Source organism: Bufo gargarizans, chromosome 9 (assembly GCF_014858855.1).
Source record: "Bufo gargarizans isolate SCDJY-AF-19 chromosome 9, ASM1485885v1, whole genome shotgun sequence".
NCBI lineage: Eukaryota > Metazoa > Chordata > Amphibia > Anura > Bufonidae > Bufo > Bufo gargarizans.
The window spans coordinates 62,868,583-62,890,517 of NC_058088.1; the positions used below are offsets into that span (position 1 = coordinate 62,868,583).

The 21,935-nt window shown below is 45.2% G+C and overlaps 1 protein-coding gene and 1 non-coding gene across 2 annotated transcripts; both read left to right on the forward strand.

Moving 5' to 3' along the window:
- The first annotated feature begins 6,766 nt into the window (after positions 1-6,766).
- LOC122946459 (RNA-binding motif protein, X chromosome) lies at positions 6,767-17,616 on the forward strand. Its single transcript, XM_044306116.1, has 9 exons — positions 6,767-6,888; positions 10,811-10,927; positions 11,117-11,223; positions 12,382-12,505; positions 13,950-14,069; positions 16,074-16,197; positions 16,280-16,405; positions 16,487-16,572; positions 17,013-17,616. Exons 2-9 carry the CDS (start codon positions 10,819-10,821, stop codon positions 17,318-17,320), a joined length of 1,104 nt encoding a protein of 367 aa, XP_044162051.1. The 5' UTR covers positions 6,767-6,888; positions 10,811-10,818; the 3' UTR covers positions 17,321-17,616.
- LOC122919987 lies at positions 10,970-11,044 on the forward strand. Its single transcript, XR_006386865.1, has one exon. It is a non-coding gene; the product is annotated as a small nucleolar RNA SNORD61 (small nucleolar RNA).
- Positions 17,617-21,935: the final 4,319 nt, after the last annotated feature.

Genomic DNA, 21,935 nt, shown 5'->3' on the forward strand with positions numbered 1-21,935 from the left:
CACTTGCTCGCGCAGCCCGGCTTCTCTTCTGTGCTGTGTACAGGAAAAGGACCTGTGGTGATGTCACTCCGGTCATCACATGGTCCATCACATGATCTTTTACCATGGCGATGGATCATGTGACGGACCATGTGATGATCGGAGTGACATCACCACAGGTCCTTTTCCTGTACACAGCACAGAAGAGAAGCCGGGCTGCGTGAGCAAGTGGATTAAGGTGAGTTAAAAATGTTTTTATTTTTTTAACCCCTCCAGCGCTATTGTACTATGCATTCTGTATTCAGAATGCTATTATTTTCCCTTATAACCATGTTATAAGGGAAAATAATACAATCTACAGAACACCAATCCCAAGCCCGAACTTCTGCGAAGAAGTTCGGGTTTGGGTACCAAACATGCCAATTTTTCTCACGCGCGTGCAAAACGCATTACAATGTTTTGCACTCGCGCGGAAAAAACGTGCATGTTCCCACAACGCACCCGCACCTTTTCCCGCAACGCCTGTGTGAAAGAGGCCTTAGTCTTCTATTGAAAAGGATAAAATCCGCAGCTAAAACCGCAAACATAATGGACACACAATTTTTTTGTAAATCCGCAATGCAGATCAATTTCTGCACAGAAACAAAGTGTACGTGAGAGTAGTGTAATCTCATACACTTTGCTGGTTCTGTAATATCCTGTGGTGTTTCTTCACGGTACCTGAGGGCAACGCAAATTCGGTGCAGTTTTTTCGCACTGATTTTTATGTAGAAATGCCAGTGTAATACAGTACCAGCAAAGTGAATGAGATTTGACAAATCTCATGTACACTTTGCTTTTTACTTCTGTGCGGATTTTAAAATCTGCAGCCAATGGCAGGCGGTGACGGGGACGAGCCTCCCTAGTGTCACCCGCGACAGGCTAGTCCACGTCACCACCTACCATTGGCTGATACCCCCACCACCACCGGATGTTTTCATCCCCGCACGAAAAGAAGCAGCTGCAGCCGTGTGGGGAGCAGGAGCGGCGCGGGGAGCCAGGTAAGTAGAATCATTCTGAGGGGCCCGGCATATGGGAGAGCACACTGCACAGTCACGTGATCGGAGTAGGTGGAACGCATCGCTGCATATGCGGAACACAGGAGGCACCCATGTGGAACGCATCACCATCTTCCGGTCACGTTACCAGAAGACTTGTTTCTCTTCAGCGATGCGGTGACTAGTACACTCTGTTGCGTAATTGGTTAGGGGAGGTTCTTTCTTTGGCGACCCTATTTAAACACCACGTACACCACTAATCATCAGGATGTAAGCCCCCTTTCACACGAGCGAGTATTCCGCGCAGGTGCAATTCGTGATGCGAACGCATTGCGCCCGCACGGAATCCGGACCCATTCATTTCAATAGGGCTGTGTACATGAGTGTTGGTTTTCACGCATCACTTGTGAAAGTCTGAGTGAAAATCGCAGCATGTTCTATATTCTGCGATTTTCACGCAATGCTGGCCCCATAGAAGTGAATGGGGCTGCGTGACAATCGCATCGCATCCGCAAGCAAGTGTGGATGCGATGCGTTTTTCACAGATGGTTGTGAAGAGATGTTGTTTGTATACCTTCAGTTTTTTATCACGCGCGTGAAAAACACATTAAATCGCATTGAACAACTGAACACGATCGCATACAAAAACGTAATGTCCTTGCTTGCAAAATCGCACATTTTTCCACCGAACACATTCGCAACGCATCCGGACTTAATCTGCATCTTCTATCAGAAATCCCTTAGACTGCTGTGCTCTACCACCTAAGTGACATGTGACTGCTGTGACCTATTCTATTTAAAGGGAACCTGTCACCCAAAAATCGCCTATTAAGCTGTTTACAGTACCTTATAGTGCTGTATAGTCGTTTCCTGATGCACTTTTTGTTAGTTTTGCAGCATGTATGCTCAGTCAGAAATCGATGTTATATTCAGCTGCTGCCCCGTGCTTCAAGTCAGGCTTGAAGTCACGGGGGCAGCGGCCTCGGCGTCTTACATGGCCCTCTCCCCGCCCCCTGCCTCTGTGACTGACAGCCGAAATCCGATTCCGGGACCGCGCTCAACGGCCGCATGCGCAGTAAAGGGCGGCAGGAGCGCGGTCCCGGCTGCCGCGCGTACTACGCGCCGTCTTACTTTCGCCGCACTGCGCATGCGCCCGACATCCTGTATCAAACGCGCCCGCGCCCGGCATCATTAAGCTTTTAGATGCCGTGATCAAGTGAGAAAAATGGAGAAAAACAATGCGGTTTTTGTCCGGCCAGCTCTCAGCATGTTTGTCGTGCTACGGCTGCATCTCCGACCTGTCCCCATTACAGTGAATGGGGCCGGAGCCGACTTCCGGTTAGTACGGATCCAGCAGGCTGTTCCCCTGCTGGAACAACCTACCAGACAATCCTAATGTTAATGTGAAAGAAGCCTTATATGGGGTTTTTTTGTGCTGTTTTGATGCAGATTTTCTGCATTGTGTGCAGTTACCCTAAGGTCAGACACACACAAGCGAGTTGAATGTGAAAAACGAAAAACTCTCAGCATGTATCAGTGTGATGTCCTGTTCTGACCTCCGCTCCTCTGACATGATCACAAAAAATTAGGGCTCATGCACACGACCGTTGCCTGTTTTGTGGTCTGCAAATTGTCGATCCGCCAAATATGGATACCAGCCATGTGTGGTCCGCATTTTCCGGAATGGAATGTCCTGACTTCTATAGAACTGTCTTATCCTTGCCCGTAATACGGACGAGAAAAGGACATGTTCTATATTTTTGCAGATGCCACAGAACAGACATACGGATGCGGACATTGAATTGAATGGGTCCACATCATGTGCATGAGCCCCTATAGGGATTCATAATGCTGTGTGACCCTGAGAGTCCTGAAATCTGCTGAAGTACACTGACATAATGCTGTCAGTGTAATAGAATAGAATTCAAGACTCTCGGGGTCCTACAGCATTACTAATCAGTATAATGCTGTGCAATCCTGTCAGAGGAGGGGAGGCGAGGACGGGACCTCACACAGACACACACTGCAAGTTTATAGCACTCAACCTCTCGGCATGTGTGCCGTGCTGCGGCCGCATCGCCTGCCCGTCCCCATTATAGTTAATGGGGCCGTAGTGAACTTCCAGAGGCACACATGGGCTAGCGTTAGTAAGGATCCGGCAGGCTGTTGCTCAGCGCGAGTTTGAAAGTAGCCTAAGCTATAATGGTAGGTATATACTGGCTTTATACTGTTAGTATACATAATGCTGTCAGTGTGATTCAGTAGATTTCAGGCCTATTATGCCTCTTTCACACGGGTGTTGCGGGAAAAGGTGCGGGTGCGTTGCGGGAACATGTGCGATTTTTCCGCGCGAGTGCAAAACATTGTAATGCGTTTTGCACGCGCGTGAGAAAAATCGGCATGTTTGGTACCCAAACCTGAACTTCTTCACAGAAGTTCGGGCTTGGGATCGGTGTTCTGTAGATTGTATTATTTTCCCTTATAACATGGTTATAAGGGAAAATAATAGGATTCTGAATACAGAATGCATAGTACAATGCATAGGGGTTAAAAATATATATATATTTTTTTTAACAAACCTTAATCCACTTGATCACGCAGCCTTGCTTCTCTTCTGTGCTGTGTACAGGAAAAGGACCTGTGGTGATGTCACTCCGGTCATCACATGGTCCATCACATGATCCATCACTATGGTAAAAGGGTCATGTGATGGACCATGTGATGACCGGAGTGACATCACCACAGGTCCTTTTCCTGTACACAGCACAGAAGAGATGCCGGCTGCGCGAGCAAGTGGATTAAGGTGAGTTAACCCCTCCAGCGCTATTGTACTATGCATTCTGTATTCAGAATGCTATTATTTTCCCTTATAACCATGTTATAAGGGAAAATAATAAAGATCGGGTCCCCATCCCGATCGTCTCCTAGCAACCGTGCGTGAAAATCGCACCGCATCCGCACTTGCTTGCGATTTTCACGCAGCCCCATTCACTTCTATGGGGCCTGCGTTGCGTGAAAAACGCACAAAATAGAGCTTGCTGCAGCTTATAAATCAGTATAATGCTGTGCAATCCTGTCAGAGGAGGGAGGTCAGGACGGGACATCACACTGACACATGCTGTGAGTTCCTCGCATTCAACTCGCTTCTGTTTGTCTGATTCATGTAGTCCCCCAGGACCCCCTTGCTCCGAGGAGGCAGATGCAGTTGAATATAATGGTGAAGCACGGAGCCATCAGCTCCCTGTTCTACCATTTACCATACAACCAATGTCTTAGCGCAGACAGGAGTGATGCAGTTATATCATGGTGCCTGCTCTGCTTAACAACTAGACAGACAGGAGCAAAATGTATTTGGAGGTTAGGTGCAATGATATCACTTTGTTGCACCAGCCTGCTCCAAACCACTAGCCCAGGATGAATGGTGGAGCAGGGAGCTGCTCCATCATTGTATTCAATGGGGCACATTTACTAAGACAGGCTTTTTCTGCGGTCTTAGTTTTGCCCTAAGATTCCTCTAATTTATGATAAGGTGTGCGCCTCGCCATAAATTAGGCGCATCTGAGGCAGTATTTGTGCCTGGTGAAAAAACTAAGTCAGCCCCTGGCTTGTGTAGTTTTTTGCCAACATTTATGCCTGTTTCCAGATGTAAATGTCAGGCAACTTTCACACTTGCATTGTTGTTTTCCGGTATTAAGTTCCGGCAGGGGATCTCAATACCGGAAAAAAAACTTTTTAGTTTAGTCTTCATGCATTCTGAATGGAAAGAGATTATCCGTTCAGGATGCATCAGAATGTCTTCCGTGCCAGCAGCATTCCGTTTTGTGACTGGTTGTAAAAACGGGGGAAAAAAAACAGACACTGAAAACAATGTAAGTCAATTGTGACGGATCCGTTTTTTTAGGAGCTGAAATAACGAATCCGTCACCCATTGACTTTCAACCTATTTAGTGATGGATCCGTTTTGATTTCACACAACAACATCCTATTGGAACGGATGCATCCTGGTGTACAAAATCTAAACGGATCTGTTTAATTCTGGTATTGAGATCCACTGCTGGATCTCAATACCGGAATTATCCACACGTGTGAAAGTAGCCTTTGCCGAGACTGCAACTAAATATTTTATACGGCCCGTTTAAAAGGAGACATGCGACTATTTTTCCAACTGAAGTCCCTTAATAAATGACCCCCAATGTCATGGGAACATAGGCTGGGTGAGTATTTACTAGGGCAGGGATCAGCAACCTTCGGCACTCCAGCTGTTGCAAAACTACAATTCTCAGCATGCTCCATTCATTTCTGTGCGAGTTCTTAGAAGAGCAGAGCAAGTATGCATGCTGGGAGTTGTAGTTTCACAACAGCTGGAGTGCCGGAGGTTGCCTACCCCTGTACTAGGGGCACATAATGGGGTCAGTATACTGCATGTGGGAGCACTTAAAAGGGTTGTCCAGGTTCAGGACTGAACGCGGGTATAAGCTCCCCTTCACTCCTTTACCACTTACGAGTGGAGCATTTCCTTGCTCCGATGCTCCCCTTGCCCTGCGTGATGCAAGGGGAGCAAGGAAATGCTCTGATGCTCCACATAGTAAAGAAGTGAAGGGGAGCTTATATCCTACAATCCATACTTTGCGGGGGCGCATAAGGAGGCATTAGACTGTGGGAGGGGGGGGGGGGGCACACTAAGGCGGCATTATCCTGTGTGGGGGGCACACTAAGGCGGCATTATCCTGTGTGGGGGGCACACTAAGGCGGCATTATCCTGTGTGGGGGGCACACTAAGGCGGCATTATCCTGTGTGGGGGGCACACTAAGGGGGCATTATCCTGTGTGGGGGGCACACTAAGGGGGCATTATGCTGTGTTGAAGAAAAACTCAAAGTATGAAGACCCTCAGAGGTAAACCTGCACCCCCTTTTTTTCCCCCATGTAAACTTGGCCAGTATTTTTTGCTGGGAAAGATGCACCCCTTCTTAGAGACTGACACCCCAACAGCATCAGACAAACCCAGACTCAGAGTGGAGAAGATCCTGGGATGTGGGAGATGGAGGACACTGAGCCACTGTCATGCAAACATTCTGCTCCTCCGTTGAGCTTGATGATGGTGCCATATACCCGGATTCCAAGTAGCTACAACCCCACAATTGCTGGTGGAGCCACCTCTGAGGCCTATCGATCAGGGGTTGGTAGGACCTCAGAGGTGGCTCTATTGATCACGGGTTGGTAGGACCTCAGAGGTGGCTCTATCGATCAGGGGTTGGTAGGACCTCAGAGGTGGCTCTATCGATCACGGGTCACATTTTACACATTTTTATTTTGGGAAAACCCTCACATCGATAACCCACAATATCACACCCAGTGATCCACCTCAGTCTAAAAGGGCCATGGTCTGTTGGATAATACATATCCACACTGTCAGATATTGACTGACACTACCTCATCTCTACTGCATCAAAAACCTGGACATATAACTATATCCTTAGGGATACAGCACGAAATTAAAACCTTCCTGCAGCCCTGATTGTATAATTACAGGGAATGAGACTCTCCAGTAATAACATGGTGTGTGGAGGATTTGCTATGTAAGCAATTGCCCAGCGTAACAAGGCCAGTAAGGCGCGACTGCATCCGCCAATCACTTGCGGTCCTCAGGCCCCTCCCCGTCGTATTCTTCCTCTAGGCAGCGCCAACCAATCGAGGCGCTGAACGCCAATCACGTGACTCTACTACGTGACCTTCTTCCATTCGACTCCCCGAACATCCGGGCACTGGAGCCTCGTTTTGCCGTGGTGACGTCATACCTATTTAAAGCGCTCACGCTCTTTTGTCCGCGCTCATTTGGTTTGCGGAGCGGCGTGAGGGAGACTATCTCGTTGGTAAGTGGCCGGCTGCGGCCTAGTGTAGCGCTGTTGGTTTTGTTTTTTTATGGGTATGCACGGAGCGTGTCTGCAGGTCTCGAGTCGGGGGAGGTGGTGGCGGCGGCAGCAGCAGCAGCCCTCGCCGGGGCAGGAGTGCGGACGTGAGCTTGCGAGCCGCCATTTTGTGAGGAAGCGTGGTGACCATTTTAGACGCCCCGCTTCGTCCTGTGAGCCCCGGGGTATCGCTAATTAGAGCGTTAGTGAGGATTTGTATTGGCCCTTGTCTCCTCTGCTGCAGGTATGCGGGGTCTTGGTTGTGGCGGCGGTGCTGACTCGTGGCGGCCATCTTTGCTCCGGCGCCATTTTCTTGTGGTGACTACGCTCCGCCTTTGGGCCTGTTCCCGCCGCCCGGGCAGCAGTAGCCGCTCTGAGTAGTGTTGCCTTGAGCTCGGCGCCGCCATTTTGCAGCTGGGTGTAGACCTATTAGACGGGAGGCTGCTATGTCCGTGGCTCCCAATGTCTAGGCTGGGGCCACATGCGTCCCTTGATGCCGTTCAGTGCGGCCCCCCAGCCATCTTGTAACAGACATCTGTCTTGTGGCTGCTCACATGTATTTCTCCCATTAGATGGGAGTCCTAGAAGTGTAACTAGACATTACTGGTATATAATGTGTTCAATATTTAAGTTAATACGCCTTTTTTTTAAAAAAATTGAACTTCGGCCCTCGTCATTGGTTTAGTCTAGCAATGTGGCCCCCAACCAGGAAATGTTGTGCACCCCCTGATGTATAGTAAATCGAGTCATGTGTCCTACCCTTAGTGTTAACCCCAACCTTTCACGTACACATGGTGAGCATGTGCCCCATAGTCACTGCACCATTTTAGGCAATGGTGTGTCCTGTGTGGTAGTAACATTCTGCCTCCTCCATAAGTCCCTGGGCAAATATGGCAGCTGCTTATCTCTGCCCTGTGGAAAGAACACGTGGGGTTTTCTTTTCTGCCATACATTTTTGGTGCTTTTGTTTTTATTGGCTTGGGGAGAGTAATCAGTGCCTTTTGGACCCCCTGGTAGTATAAGTTACATCTATGGATGGTGGTCTGCACGGTCAAGCTGATGTGCTTATTTGTAGGGCACCCCTTAAAGGGGTTGTGCACTTTTGGGTCAGACCCCCGGGCATTGCTTGCTACGGTAGAACTGTCCTGGTTTCTTGGGTCTGCAGCACTATGGTCTCGCATGTGACGGGGTCCTGTTTCTCAGTCCAGAGCAGGCACATTAGGGTGTTTCATTTTGTAATGAGTCTGTGATGTAAAAGATATACATGTCAAATTTCAAGAAGACTGGGTAATATTTAGAGGTTGCACGCTTTGATCAGGTTTGTGGAAGTAGGAAAAAAGATTTTTCAATGTTAATTACTTTTATTGGGAAAACTATAAATCACAAAATATTAATAGGTAGTATGATAGGCAAACGTGTTATATTCAACTTTGAACAATGCAATTCCTTCTATTAGCATGGTGACAACTTTTCTTTGATGCAGTACTACTACCCTCAACAAGAATAGTTTTTGTTCCCTGACCGATTCGTTTGGTTCCTCTTTCTGTGGTATCACTGACCACCGGCGTTCACGTGGCTTCTTGGAGAATCACTGCGGTATTGTCACATCCCAAACTCAAAGAACATCTTTGTTTTATTAGGAACGAAATGGCTCAGGTCTTTTTCCTTCAAAAACCTAGGTTTTTACCCTCTAATCATTTAATTTCCTCTTTCTTTGTAGGTTTGGTTTCTAAATCTTTACTGTAAGAAAGTGAGACTAGCACATAGCTCATATATCTATCACACTAGCTAATACATGTACCTAGTCACAGGTGTCTATCCATCAAGCAAACATGGTTGATATAAAAAAAATGGCTGCACAACTTTACACATTCAAACAATGGAGCTGATAAATGGGGATAATTCTACATTAAAGTGGTATTATACCTACTATAAATGGAAAAATGAAAGCTCTTGGCGCACATTTTGATGCCTGGTAGATGGGCCTGACAAGTTTGATCAAAATATGCACTAAGAGCTTTCATTTTTCCATTTATAGTAGGTATAATACCACTTTAGTTTTGAATTAAAAAGTTGTGCAGCCATTTTTTTTATCAAACATGTTTCTAAATTTTTAGTCATATTTTCCTTAACAGCCTGAGTAATACGTTAGTCCAAAAAAGCCAATGCTACGCTTGTTTGGCAGGGTCTCTTAGCAACTGTGAGAGCCCTTTTTTGAGGTCTGCATCTGGGTAAGTGCTCAGAAGCTGTAGCATATCCAAATCATTCTTTGGAGGCCAGACTCACAATTGCCTTGTGCAAAAAATGAACATGAGGCTGTCAAAATGCGCGACCCGTTTCATTCCTTTCTATTCTCATTGAGGAATATTTATTTAACTGCTTAGTGAAGGACAATTTTATGTGCATATATTGCCTTTGCCGTCCACCTTGCTTGATGCAGAGCCCCTGGGAAAAACTGAAGTTGTTTCTAGACCAACCTAGGTACAGGAGCGAGAGTAGTAATACGTGATCAATGTGTGCAACCCCTAAATATTATCCAATCTTGAAATTTGGCATATCTTTTGCATCACTGAGACTGGGGCATAAGCAAAGTCATATGAAAATCACATTGGAAAAATGAAACTCCCTAAGGCACATACACTGACACTTGATTGTCTATGGGACTGCTGGGCACTTCACTGTCTTACAGTCCCCTAGAGAATGGAGCAGCGGGGCACATGTTTGATCTGCTTCATTAGGAGGAGCAGGTTGGGGCCTCTAGGTCTGATTGCGGCAGTTGTCGTCCATCTTGTGGCAAGGGGGGAGGGGGAATAAAATGTGCACAACCTAGTCTAACATATAGGACTTAACATTCAAACATTGAACTAATGTATGTAAAAGGTTTAAAGGGATTATATGAGAATTGATACTGATGACCTATCATGATGGTTCCTCAATTTCCCATCGGCTGGTGTCTGAGTCCTGACACCCCCACCTTGTGCTGAGACCTCCAGGTGCAGGTTGGCTGTTATAGGGAGGTCACGGTGGTGCTCAGGGTCAATTTCCTGCTGCATAAAACAGTGTCTGATAACTGCCCCTGCGGGCGCTGTGCCGTCACTGGCATCGGCCTCCTGCATTACTTACTAGCGCATGGAGGGCTGGACGCGGCTGCAAGTGCAGTTTTTTACATTAAACTTTTTACATACTTTTATAAACAAGCTGCATGTTTAATGGAGGCTCTACAACCCGTGGACACATTTCTAACATAAACTGCCATGCACATTGGATAACCCCTTTTAAGGATTTTCATCTCTCCTCTGGAACCCTTCTGTGTGCAGAACAGGTGACCCCCCCCCCCCCCCCCCCCCCAATGCACCCTGGTGACTGGATACGTTAACACAGAGAGTGAATGGTGGGGTATGTGAGCTCAGCCCTCTCCACTTAATTCTGAGTTATGGGAACAGCTGGGCATGTGCTTACTCAGCTGTCTCCTATACAATGATTGAGCGGTGTCCATGTGTGGATCCAGCATATGGGCCGCAAAATTCCTTAATTTGCAATTCCACTTTAGTTTTTCCAGCTTCAACCTCCATTTTGGCTAGGGCCAGTGGTGTACATAAGTTGTAGGTGCTCATTTGCTCCCCCACGTTTACATTAGTGACCTCCCCTAAGTGGCACAATACTACTGAGAAATGCAGAATTGCACATGACCCCATGTGAAGAGGTTTACATTCCCAGGACTAGACACTCAAGAAAATGGTAAATCTTGGTATAGGATTGATCTGGGTTCAAAAGTATTGATTGGGTATTGAAAGTTCCATACCCGGTGTATCTCCAAGTGTGATGACATCTATTTATCATGTTTTATGGAAATCGGTTAAGCTTATGGTCTTGTATCATATTTTAGATTGGAAAATGTTTGAGGCGGATCGCCCCGGTAAACTCTTCATCGGTGGTTTGAACACCGAGACCACAGAGAAGGCATTGGAAACCATATTTGGGAAATATGGGCGCATTGTTGAAGGTAAGTGCTGGTCTCAAGAGCCACATCCAAGAAAATGAGAAAGCTGTGATGAATTTTTGGCATTGATCAAAGTATTGAGCTGATAAAGCCTCTTGTCCTCTAAGAAGTTCTGAGCGTCTCTGTATCTAAGATGTATAAATGATTTTGTGTTTTTTTGAAAACCATACTAAATGGAGCTTTCTCTGCCAGTTCTTCTGATGAAAGATCGTGAAACAAACAAGTCCAGAGGTTTTGCCTTTGTCACATTTGAGAGCCCTGCAGATGCCAAGGATGCAGCAAGGGAATTGAACGGAAAGGTATGATGACTATTAGTACTGAAAACCCAATAATCTGGCACACTGTATTCTCCACTATCCTGTGGCTAGAGGGTAATGTACCTGCAGTCTGACAATGACAACACTGACTGGATAGACTGTGCAGGGACGCCCAACTGGTTAAAACCCCTCTATACCTTTCATAACTTCTAGTAGAAATGATAAAGGAACGGCACAACATAGAGCTATAAGAATAGATGCTCCAGAATTGTTACACATGGATCTATTAAAACAGGTGTCAGAATCTGCACAAGCCAATGCAATGGGCTGATTGGTGGGCTAACCTTGGATCAAGCTTCCAAATTGTTAAATTAGAAATGACGACAGATCTGTTCATACTAATCATCTTGTACCCTCAACAAAAGTTCCCTGTTCCTGAAAGCTTCCCCTGCCAGTTGACTGACAGGCCTGGGTGTCTCGCTTGACTGAAGCCTTCTACCTGTGCTCTACATGTTGCTGTATGAATCTGTTTAACCTAACAGACTACTGGATAAATTCCTTCTGTGTGCCTGATATGGAGGGGTTATCTCTAGAGGTGATCCTTTAGTCCGCTGTAATCAGCTGATCGGTGTTGGTTCTGATCCCAGCACCCCTAGCTAGCAGATGATTTTACCTGAGGCAGCCTGTCAGATGAAGATATCCATGACCTGCTGACACACCCTTTAAGTAAGGCTTCGTTCACACCAGCGTTCAGCCTTTCCGTTCTCCTGCTCCGTTATAGGAGAACGGAAAGGCTGAACGCTGGTGTGAACAAAGCCTTATGTGGTCTTTACGCTCTATGCAATGACCCTTTTTCCTGTATTGTTCCAACCCCCCCCTTAAAGGAGTTGATATGCGGCATTTAAAAATGAATGCCTTCCCTCTGTTCAGCACTGGTCTGCTGGCTGACTGGGACCTGAAGAATTGCTGTTGCTTAGACTTCTCTAAGCCATAGAAGCAACACATGCTAGTTGAAAAAAACGACACTGGCAAATGCAAGTGTCTGCAATTCATATTTCCCAAATTTTCAGCTGACACCTAGAGTTGGTGTTAATGTAGATGCACCACGACCTCAAATGTCCTTAGTGTGGTTTATTGTCTTGCGGTTTGTTCGGTACTTGGAAGTGAAAGTCAGCATTTGCACCAATTTCTAATTTTCAGGCTTTGGATGGAAAGCCAATCAAAGTTGAACAAGCCATTAAGCCTTCTTTTGGAGCAGACAGTAGGAGAGGACCACCTCCACCTAAACGAGGACCACCCAGAGGTCTTAGAGGATCAAGAGGAGGTAAAACTAACAATACACTAAAGGACCTGTCGCCTCAATGCAGTGCAATCTGAAAGCAGCATGTTACAGAGCAGAAGCTCAGCGGATTGTAGTTTTGTGGGAAAAGATTCAGTAAGACTTGTCACTTAATTTAAACCTTTCTATGCTCGCAGCAGCTCTTGATTACAGCTGTCAGTGACAAGACAATTTAGACTAGCACATCCCAAAGTGATAGGTGCTAGTCAAAATTTTCTGTATAGTATGTTTGGAGGGTAGCACCCTCCTCTAGATTGAGCACATACTACCAATCTGCAGAAGCCACATTGATGCCAGTAGATGGACGTGTCAAAAATGTGCACAAAGAGCTTCCATTTTTCATGTATAGTACCACTTTAGTCCAGAATAATCCCAAATCCCTAGTTCTATTGTCTGCATGTGTAATGGTGTGCTGCAATGTGTATACTGAGCTAAAAAAACAATGCATTAAATCACTGATAATGCTTCCCCCTTGTACAACTGAGGTTATAAACAGCATTCCACACTTGTATATTTCATCCTAATTCTGTTGACTGCATTAGTAATATGCAATACCGGACACAAAGTGGCTACATTATGTAGTGCTCTAATCCTAGACATTGCTACAAGAACTTCTGAGTGAAGCATTGGCCTGAGCTACCTGACCTGTTCATGTTAAATGGGTTGTTCAGCCTTGGAAATAACCCCTTGGATCATAGCCTCTGCCCTTTAAAGGGGTGTTCTTTGATCTTTTTACTAATAGGTGGGGGTCTGACACAAAGTACCCCTGCCAGTCCTCTTTTTGAAAAGGCAGTGGTGGTCGCAGTAGCGCTGCAGCCTTTCTGCTTATTCCCTGGCCAAGTGGTATCACATGGCCTAGGAGTAGCTTGGCCCCATTTGAGTGAAAGAGGCTGAGCTGCAATAGTAAGCAGTCGCTATACAATGTACGGTGCTGTGCTTGGTGAGTTGAGGGCAGCGGTGCTCACAGGAACACTGCTGTCGCCTTAAAACAGCTGACTGGTGGGGATCCCAGGTGTCGGACCCCCCCCCCACTGATCAGATACTAAGGATCTATCCTGGATAGATAATCTGTATACAAAATCCCAGGAAACCAATTGAGAGAAACCCATAATTCCACTAAGGTTTTGGGGGTTTTGACATCATGGTCTTTACTGTGCAGAAAACCCTTTTAACAAACTACCACTTGCTTACCAGCAGTCCTGCTGCTCCATACTTGGCCACTTCTGGTCCCTGTAGGATCAGGAAGCGGCTTAGACCTATGATTGCTGCAGCCAGTCACACAAGTGGCATAGGTTAGGACCCCGGGGTTGATGACTCCAAGGCTGGAGAACGGACACCTTTTAAGCTGAGTGAGTTGTATTCTTTATGGGGCATGCTTCAAAATGGCTAGGTTGCTTGCAGAGATAATGAGAATTTCTATTTTGTGTAGGTGGTTCATCGCGGGGACAGATGTCACTAAAAAGAGGGCCACCACCCAGAAGTGGAGGTCCACCTCCAAAGAGGTCTGCACCATCTGGCCCTATTCGCAGCAGTGGCATGGGTGGAAGAGGTAATTCTATTTTTCTTTGCTCTATATTGGTATTGCATTACTATAGAGTAGGGTTGTTGCAGGTATCGAAATTTCGATACCCAATCGATACTTTTGTCCCGGTATCGATACGATACCAGGATTTCAGTTTTTTTTGATACTGGGCTGCGCTTCTGCGCAGCCTAGTATCTCTGAACATGAGCTGCTATCGGCGCGCTCATGTTCTCTCAGCAGCACAGGGAGAAGGAAGCTGTCTCCCCCCCCCCCCCCCCCCCCCCCCCCCCTGTGCTGCTGCAGCTGCCACCAATGAGAAGAGGGGTGGAGGAGGTGCAGGCGCACTGCGCCACCAATGATAGGACTATTCCCACACAGAGCGGTGCCCAGCGATGTCTCAGCACTCACCATTAGTCCTGGGCCCCGCTCTGTTTGCCCACAGTGCCCCATTACTGTCTCCTCTCCTGCTCCACATGCTGCTGATTACTATTGGAGCGATGGGAGGAGACATCAGCTTAACTAGTGGGTGTTCCTTCTCCCTGTGCTGCGATTGGACAGTGCTACAGCCAGGGAGAAGGAACGCCCACTAGTGAAGCTGATGTCTCTGCCCATCGCTCCGATAGTAATCAGCAGCATGTGGAGCAGGAGAGGAGACAGTAATGGGGCACTGTGGGCAAACAGAGCGGCGCCCAGGACTAATGGTGAGTGCTGAGACATCGCTGGGCGCCGCTCTGTGTAGCCTAATAGTGAGAGTCTGGAGTCCCATATAAAGTAGTCAGTCTTTAACACATACAGAATCTCATTGCCGACACCCTGCCCCTGACAGGGAGCTGCGATCAGCGGCAGTTAACCCCTCAGGTGCAGCACCTAAGGGGTAAACTGCCGCTGATCTGCCAGTACCTGCCTCCTGTATAAAGGGGTAATTATCATTGGTGGTGCAGTGTGCCCCCCCTCAACCCCCCCATCTCATTAAAATCATTGGTGGCACAGTGCGCCAGCCCCTCTCAAACCCTCCCCCCCAGTATTAAAATTGGTGGCAGTGGCCAGAGGGGGACCTTTCCCCTCCCCCTCATTGGTGGTGCAGTGGCAGCTTCTGATCAGAGCCCCAGCTGTGTAAGCCTGGGGCTCCGACCAGTTACCATGGCAGCAAGGATGCTACAGAAGCCCTGGTTGCCATGGTAACATCCCTGATGCTGTGTGCACAAAGCACAGAGCAGCAGGGACAGTGTGAAGTCCTATTCACCCTGATAGAGCTCTATCAGGCTGAATAGGACAAGGGATGAAAGATCCCAGGTTCTAGCCCCTAAGGGGGGGGGGAAATAGTGATTAAATAAAGTGTGGAAAAAAAAAAAAACCCCCACCAAAATATAAAGTATAAATCACCCCCTTTTCCTAATTTCACATATGTAATGTTTATTTATATATTATATCACCATGTCAGAAAAGTCCAAACTATTAAAATATATATATAAAAAAAAAATCTAGATGGTGAATGCCAGAACAGAAAAAAATTAAAAACTGCGCGATTCGCCATTTTAAAAAATGCGGAATGCACGTGGCTTTTTTGGTTAATTTTTTTTCGCGTGGTATCGAGTATCGCAGTACTTTTTCATGGTATCGAAACCGAATAAAAAATTTGGTGATGCAACAACTCTACTATACAACTTCTGAAATTTGTTAAACTATTCTAAAATGCCATATCTTTGTCATACATTATATTTCCCCTTTTAATTGCAAAATGTCCACTAAAAGTTCAGGTGTCTATAGCAGTCTGGAATCCCTGTAGGCATTCCACTGTACTGTAGACATGGAAGCCACAGTGAGTGCTGTAAGCACAGACGTATTGCTCTCGCCTGTGCCATCTTGCTAAAGCCTGGCATCACACACTTGGTGCATGGATTCTTAATCTATGGACACCTGAACTAAGAAATTTGTATTAGATTAGTTCATAAACTTTTCCAAATGGTTAGGTGCACTTTTATAGGAATGTTCACCTTTTCTTACTTTACGGAGTATTTGTTCTGTCTGCAGCTCCCCTATCACGTGAAAGGGATGGATATGGAGGACCCCCTCGCAGAGAACCTATGCCATCTCGAAGAGATGTGTACTTGTCACCAAGAGATGATGGCTATGGTGGAAAAGACAGATACGACAGGTAGTTTTTTTTCAAGTTTTTGATTACTTGTGCTGGTAATTGATTATATCTTGCATATCAGCTGATGAATCTTGCTGTTCAGTTACTCTGGCAGGGATTATGGCAGTTCCAGGGACTCAAGAGATTATGCACCACCTCCAAGAGATTATGCCTACCGGGACTATGGCCACTCAAGTTCTCGTGATGACTATGGCTCCAGAGGCTATGGGTATGTCTTTGTATGTATGAATATTCATACTTCTGTTCTCAACTGTTAGACACTGTAAAAATCATTTTTTATTTTATCTAGTGATCGTGATGGATATGGCAGCCGTGATAGAGACTATTCGGATCATCCTAGTGGTGGTTCATACAGGGACTCGTATGAGCCTTACGGTAAGGTTTTATTTTGCAAATTGCTCTGTTTTTCAGGCTACATATTTTCCCCATGCTGAAGATAAAACTAAAAACAAAGAAATACTAGTCTATTTCGGGGCAGACAAATTATACACTCCCATACATGGAATGCTAACCCCTACAGCAAGATTAAAAAAAAGTGAAGCAAATACAAATCCATGGATATCATGTGGCAGAATCTGCAATCTAAGCTGCTGCTCTGGAGATCTGTACCCAAACAAGATGATTTTAAGTGTGCCTTTACTTTATTCAACCTTGTAGGTTATAGAATTCTAATTCAATCCTGTTCAATAGAATTTTCTGAACAAGACAGTCAGTACCAAAACTACTAAAATACAAGCAAACATAAATAAGCTGCAAATTGCAATGTGATATGTAACTTATAGTATTGCCCTGTTGCCTGACCATTGACCCTGCAGGTAACTCACGTAGTGCCCCACCTGCAAGAGGGCCCCCTCCATCATATGGTGGAAGCAGTCGCTATGATGATTACAGCAGCAGCCGGGATGGATATGGAGGCAGAGACAGTTACTCAAGCAGCAGAAATGATATCTACTCAAGTGGACGTGACAGAGTTGGCAGACAGGATCGTGGCATGCCACCGTCAATTGATAGAGGCTATCCACCTCCACGTGATTCATACAGCAGCTCAAGTCGGGGTGTGCCCCGTGGTGGTGGCAGAGGCGGAAGCAGATCTGATAGAGGAGGTGGCAGAAGCAGATACTAAAGTGCAAGACCTAAAACATGGACCAAAGACACTTTCATAAACGACAGTGGCATGTGCTCTGCCTTTACCACCAGCGGACTTAAAAGAGTTCGCTTTTGTTTTTAATTTATCTTTACTTTTTTTTTACCTGTAATTTTTTATTTTTCCTCCTCCCATGAATCTAGTGTTCATTTCAGAACGTTGAAATGCTTAAACTTCACATTTTGTTAACCTTTCTCTGAAATGTACAATGTGTAGTGTAAGTTGTGTATTAGTGTTGTAACCTTTTCAAAAAGTAAAGTTTCAGTGAAACGCCACTTCTCAGCCACATCTTATTTCATAATGGTTCCCCCATACGTGAGCACACACAAGTTGCAATGGAAACTACAAAATAAGAAATTATGCACCTTGTCTATATAATTGCAAATGAGTGTGCCGCTGACACAACAAACCTGAATCTCCAAAAGTATGTCAAATGGGTATATAAAGGATCTTAAAATGTAAGCACCCTAAACCCGGATAATGCATACCCAGCTTGCCAACAATTGTCAAACCAAATGGACTCCTTTCACACCCACTCCAATGAGTTTGACACATGGTTCGCAAATAGTCCATTCCAAAGAAGCTTCCAAACATATGTACTTTTACTGTTTGAATGTGTTTGCAAATCTGTAGTGTCACTTTTAAAGGATTGACTCTAAAGGCTAATGAAGAACCAAATGATGTCTCTCCTCAAAGAACATGAGCCTAAAACAAGTGAATCTTTCAAGTGTAAACCACCATATTCCCGAGAAACTGCTGAGGGTAAGCAAAGACAACAAATTATTGTTTTCAGTCTAAGTCAAACATGCGCTGCATATGTCTCATGGTTCTGAGTTCTTTACATTATGGAAAGTAAACCTGGAAAGGCACTGCTGGATAACTAAATACAAACCATATTATGCTTGGATTAAAATAACTCAGTTTGGAAATGGATCCCAACTTTTCAGTAGGTGAGGTTTCACTTAAGCTAATGATTAGAAGTGAAATGCTCTGGCTTTGACTCTAGCCCTGGAAGTTCAAACAAAAGCACACTTATAGACTTATTTGAAAAATAAAAAGTAAACCAAAAAGCAGCTTATTGCCACATGTAAATGTTTTGACACCAACTCTGACATTTCCAACTTGAATGTACTGGAGATCTACAAAAAAAAACTAATCATGCAGTGCACAATGGAAACTACGTTTTTTTAAGTCATCCCAATGTTCCTTTCCAATCAAACGGCTCCTGGATGTCACTGACAGTGCCAACTGCACATTGGGATAGGTGATGGGATTAGGGGCTGTGACCTTCCTATGGATCCTTATAATTATTTTGTTGCAGGTTGAACATTCCAGAGCGTTGGGTTCTATGGACAGACCCTCTGCAACCCCAGGAAACACGAGGTATGACTTTCAGCAGAGGCTCAATCTACTAAAAAGTTTACTTGCTACTGGAGATGAACAGACATGTAGAGGTGTAACAGGGATTGTCCTGCCATTTATATTGACTACCTATCGCCAGGGTAGGTCAGTACCTGATCAAAGAGGTGGTGTTCCATGTGAGCACTGCTTTCTGGTTATTGCACTTCAGTCTCCAGTAGATTGGTGGCGTAGCATAATTGCAAGTTACTCTCCATTCAGATGAACAGTGAGGACTTGTTGTAATGAAGAGGCAGTAGCGCTTTCATGGAGCGCTGCCTCTTCAAACCGCTCCTCAACCGGGGTGTGCTATGCCAGGAGTTGGTAAACTCAAGGTGGCACATGCAGGAGCAATAAGTGCGCCTACCCATTCTCAGTCTGTACTCCGCTGAGTTGTCAGCTGTGTACATAGAACTGAGATTCAAGTGCACAGGGAATTGTGTGCTTTAGGGAGGTAAAAGTATAATAAAAATACAATTATATTGGAACTTTTTTCAGGGCATTAGGGACATCCTAAAACTTTACACAAAGGTTTAGTTAATCTTTAATTCATCCTGATGCTGACCCCCTTCCAGCTGGAACAGCCGAGTATGTGCAGAATAAGAATCGGCTTAAATGTAGTTTCTAGGACTTCCTGCTCAGATTCCATTTTATTGCGGTGCCTAATAAAGCAGGCGCATAATCTTTTCAGTAGAAGTCTGTTCCATACAGTCTGTTTTCATGAAATCTGCTGTGTTGGTATATCCTATTCTGTGGCATTCCTCATTGCTTTGTGCATTAATTACCAAGGACTTTATCTGATCCAGTCCAACATAGCAAAGACCCAGAAGAGGCAGACCACACATCAAATAAAATATGAAACTTTATGCACCACAAAGTTGAATTACTGTATACAATAGACATCCTATGGAGGACAAATGTACATCCTTACATAAGTGTGAAAATTAGTCCAAAATGAGGACAAAGTGTACCCAGACACTAGAGTAAGCAAATTCACTGTAATCAGACATTGCATACAATGCAAAATATAAAGCAACTAGCTATAGCATAGTGTTTCACGTGACAGTCTACAATTATTGCAAGTGAACCAGCTTCCTCAGGGATCTCCAACTCTGATCCAGTCCAAGCACAGAGCTGTAATATGGCCATATGCAAAAGCCCCTAGATGTCCTTATTTGTCTGATCACAGGAGTTGGACACTTTATTGTGTGTGTGTGTGTGTGTGTGTGTGTGTGTGTATGTATATATATATATATATATATGCGCACATGCAATTATTAGTGACTGGTCAAATCTTTAAGACTGGTAACAAGTCCTAAATTTTAATAGCCTACTGGAAAACAATTGATGTAAAGTGGATGTGCTGTGCATCTCAAACAGCAAGGTCATAGAGATGAGCAAGTTTCATATTCTGAAATTCGTTCATGCTTCGTTTGGTTAAAGGTGAATTGTGTTATGGATTCCGTTTACCATTGACCTTAACGCAATTCTAGAACTGCATGCCTTTAGATCTGTTTTGCAGCCCATAGACTTCTATTATGACTGAATACATCTAAAGGCATTCCATCATAGAATTGCATTATGGCCCATGGTAACTGAATCCATAAGTTTGCCTTTAACCAACAAATGGTGTGAATGAATTTCATAAGTGAAAATTCACTTCTCTAGTCAGGACTAAGGATTCAGTTACCTGAAACATGTAAACCCGACTTCATGCTTTTATGGATTTTGTGGACATGCATAAGTTTTGTATGTCACAGAAGTAGGGCAATTTGTAGCTTTGTCTGCAGTGTATTGGCATAGTGATGTGATTGTGGTCAGTTGGGAATAGCTGACATGTCTGTATCCTCAGTAGCAAGCCCCCACCACCGCTTCTACCTGTTCAGATGGCTACGTATTGAATATCTGGCTTAATCTTCTACAGAACCTGGAATCATTATCTGTTTTAATCCACTTGCAGATGTTCCAGAGGAAATGGCATCCTTTCAGTCTGAATGAAATCGGTTGTCGGCAAGCTTTGGCTGGATGTAGGTGTGGTGTAACAATTGTGTGGGGATACTGAGTAAGTGGTCTCCCCACTACATGTAAAGGATCTCGCTGGGGCAGCATATAGTGACAGAAATGCTGATTTCAGCGGTGTCATTTATAAGCTAAAAGTAGTTTCTGAGAACCAGCATCATTACAGCCCAGGCCTTAAAGTCAAATCTACTTTAGAAGAGTCCTAGTTATTCATGCTCTCCTCAGTTGGCAGTTCTCTCCTAGATGGGGAGAAAACTAGGTAGAAGACGGTCAGTCATCAGCAGGAATTCATGAATAACCAGGACTCTTATCAGGTGGCCTGGACTTTTTTTATTTTATTTTTTTATTCCCCCCCCCCCCCAGGCCCAGTCTGCAATGATTGATGGTTCTCAGTAACCACTTTTAACTTGGAAATGACAGACCGGTGAAATCAACTCGCCTGTCTCTACTTTATTCTGCTGTTAGTAAGGGCACCATAAAGGTGGTGACAGGTTCCCTTTTAAGAATTGACTGTTTTTTTATGGCAAGTTTTATCTTGACACTAGTGTACACGAGTTCTTTTGATTCAGTATCTTTAAAAGGGTTGTCCCTTCAGCAAATGGCATTATGTAGAGGCAGTGCTCACATGGAGCAGCTCCTCTTCAAACAGCTTGTCGGCGGCCCCCAGCTGATCAGATATTGAAGACCTATCCTTAAAGAGGTTCTGCAGTTTGTTTAAACTGATCTATCCAGAGGATAGATCAGCATCTGATCGGCAGGGGTCTGACTTCTGGGACCCCCGCCGATCAGCTGCTTGAGTGGAGCTTAGCCCTGCCCAGGCAACTTGGTACTAGTTGTGACATCACTGGGCCTGTGGAAAATAGTGAAGGCCGTGGCGCCGCTGCCTTCTCAACAGCTGATCGGCAGGGATCCCGGGTGTCGGACCCCTGCCAATCAGATGCTGATCTATCCAGAGGATATTAGTTTGAACAAACTGCAGAACATCTAAGGATAGGTCATCAATATAACAGCTGAACTCCTTTTAAGGAGTGGATAATCCTGAGCTTAGTGGCACTGTAGTTTTGTTAAACACTTAGTCAGTTTTTATTGGTGGGGATCTGAGCGCTGAGACCCCCACTGATCTCTAGAATGAGTAGAAAAGTGCAGGGTTGATGCAGTCTCTCAACAGGAAAGACTA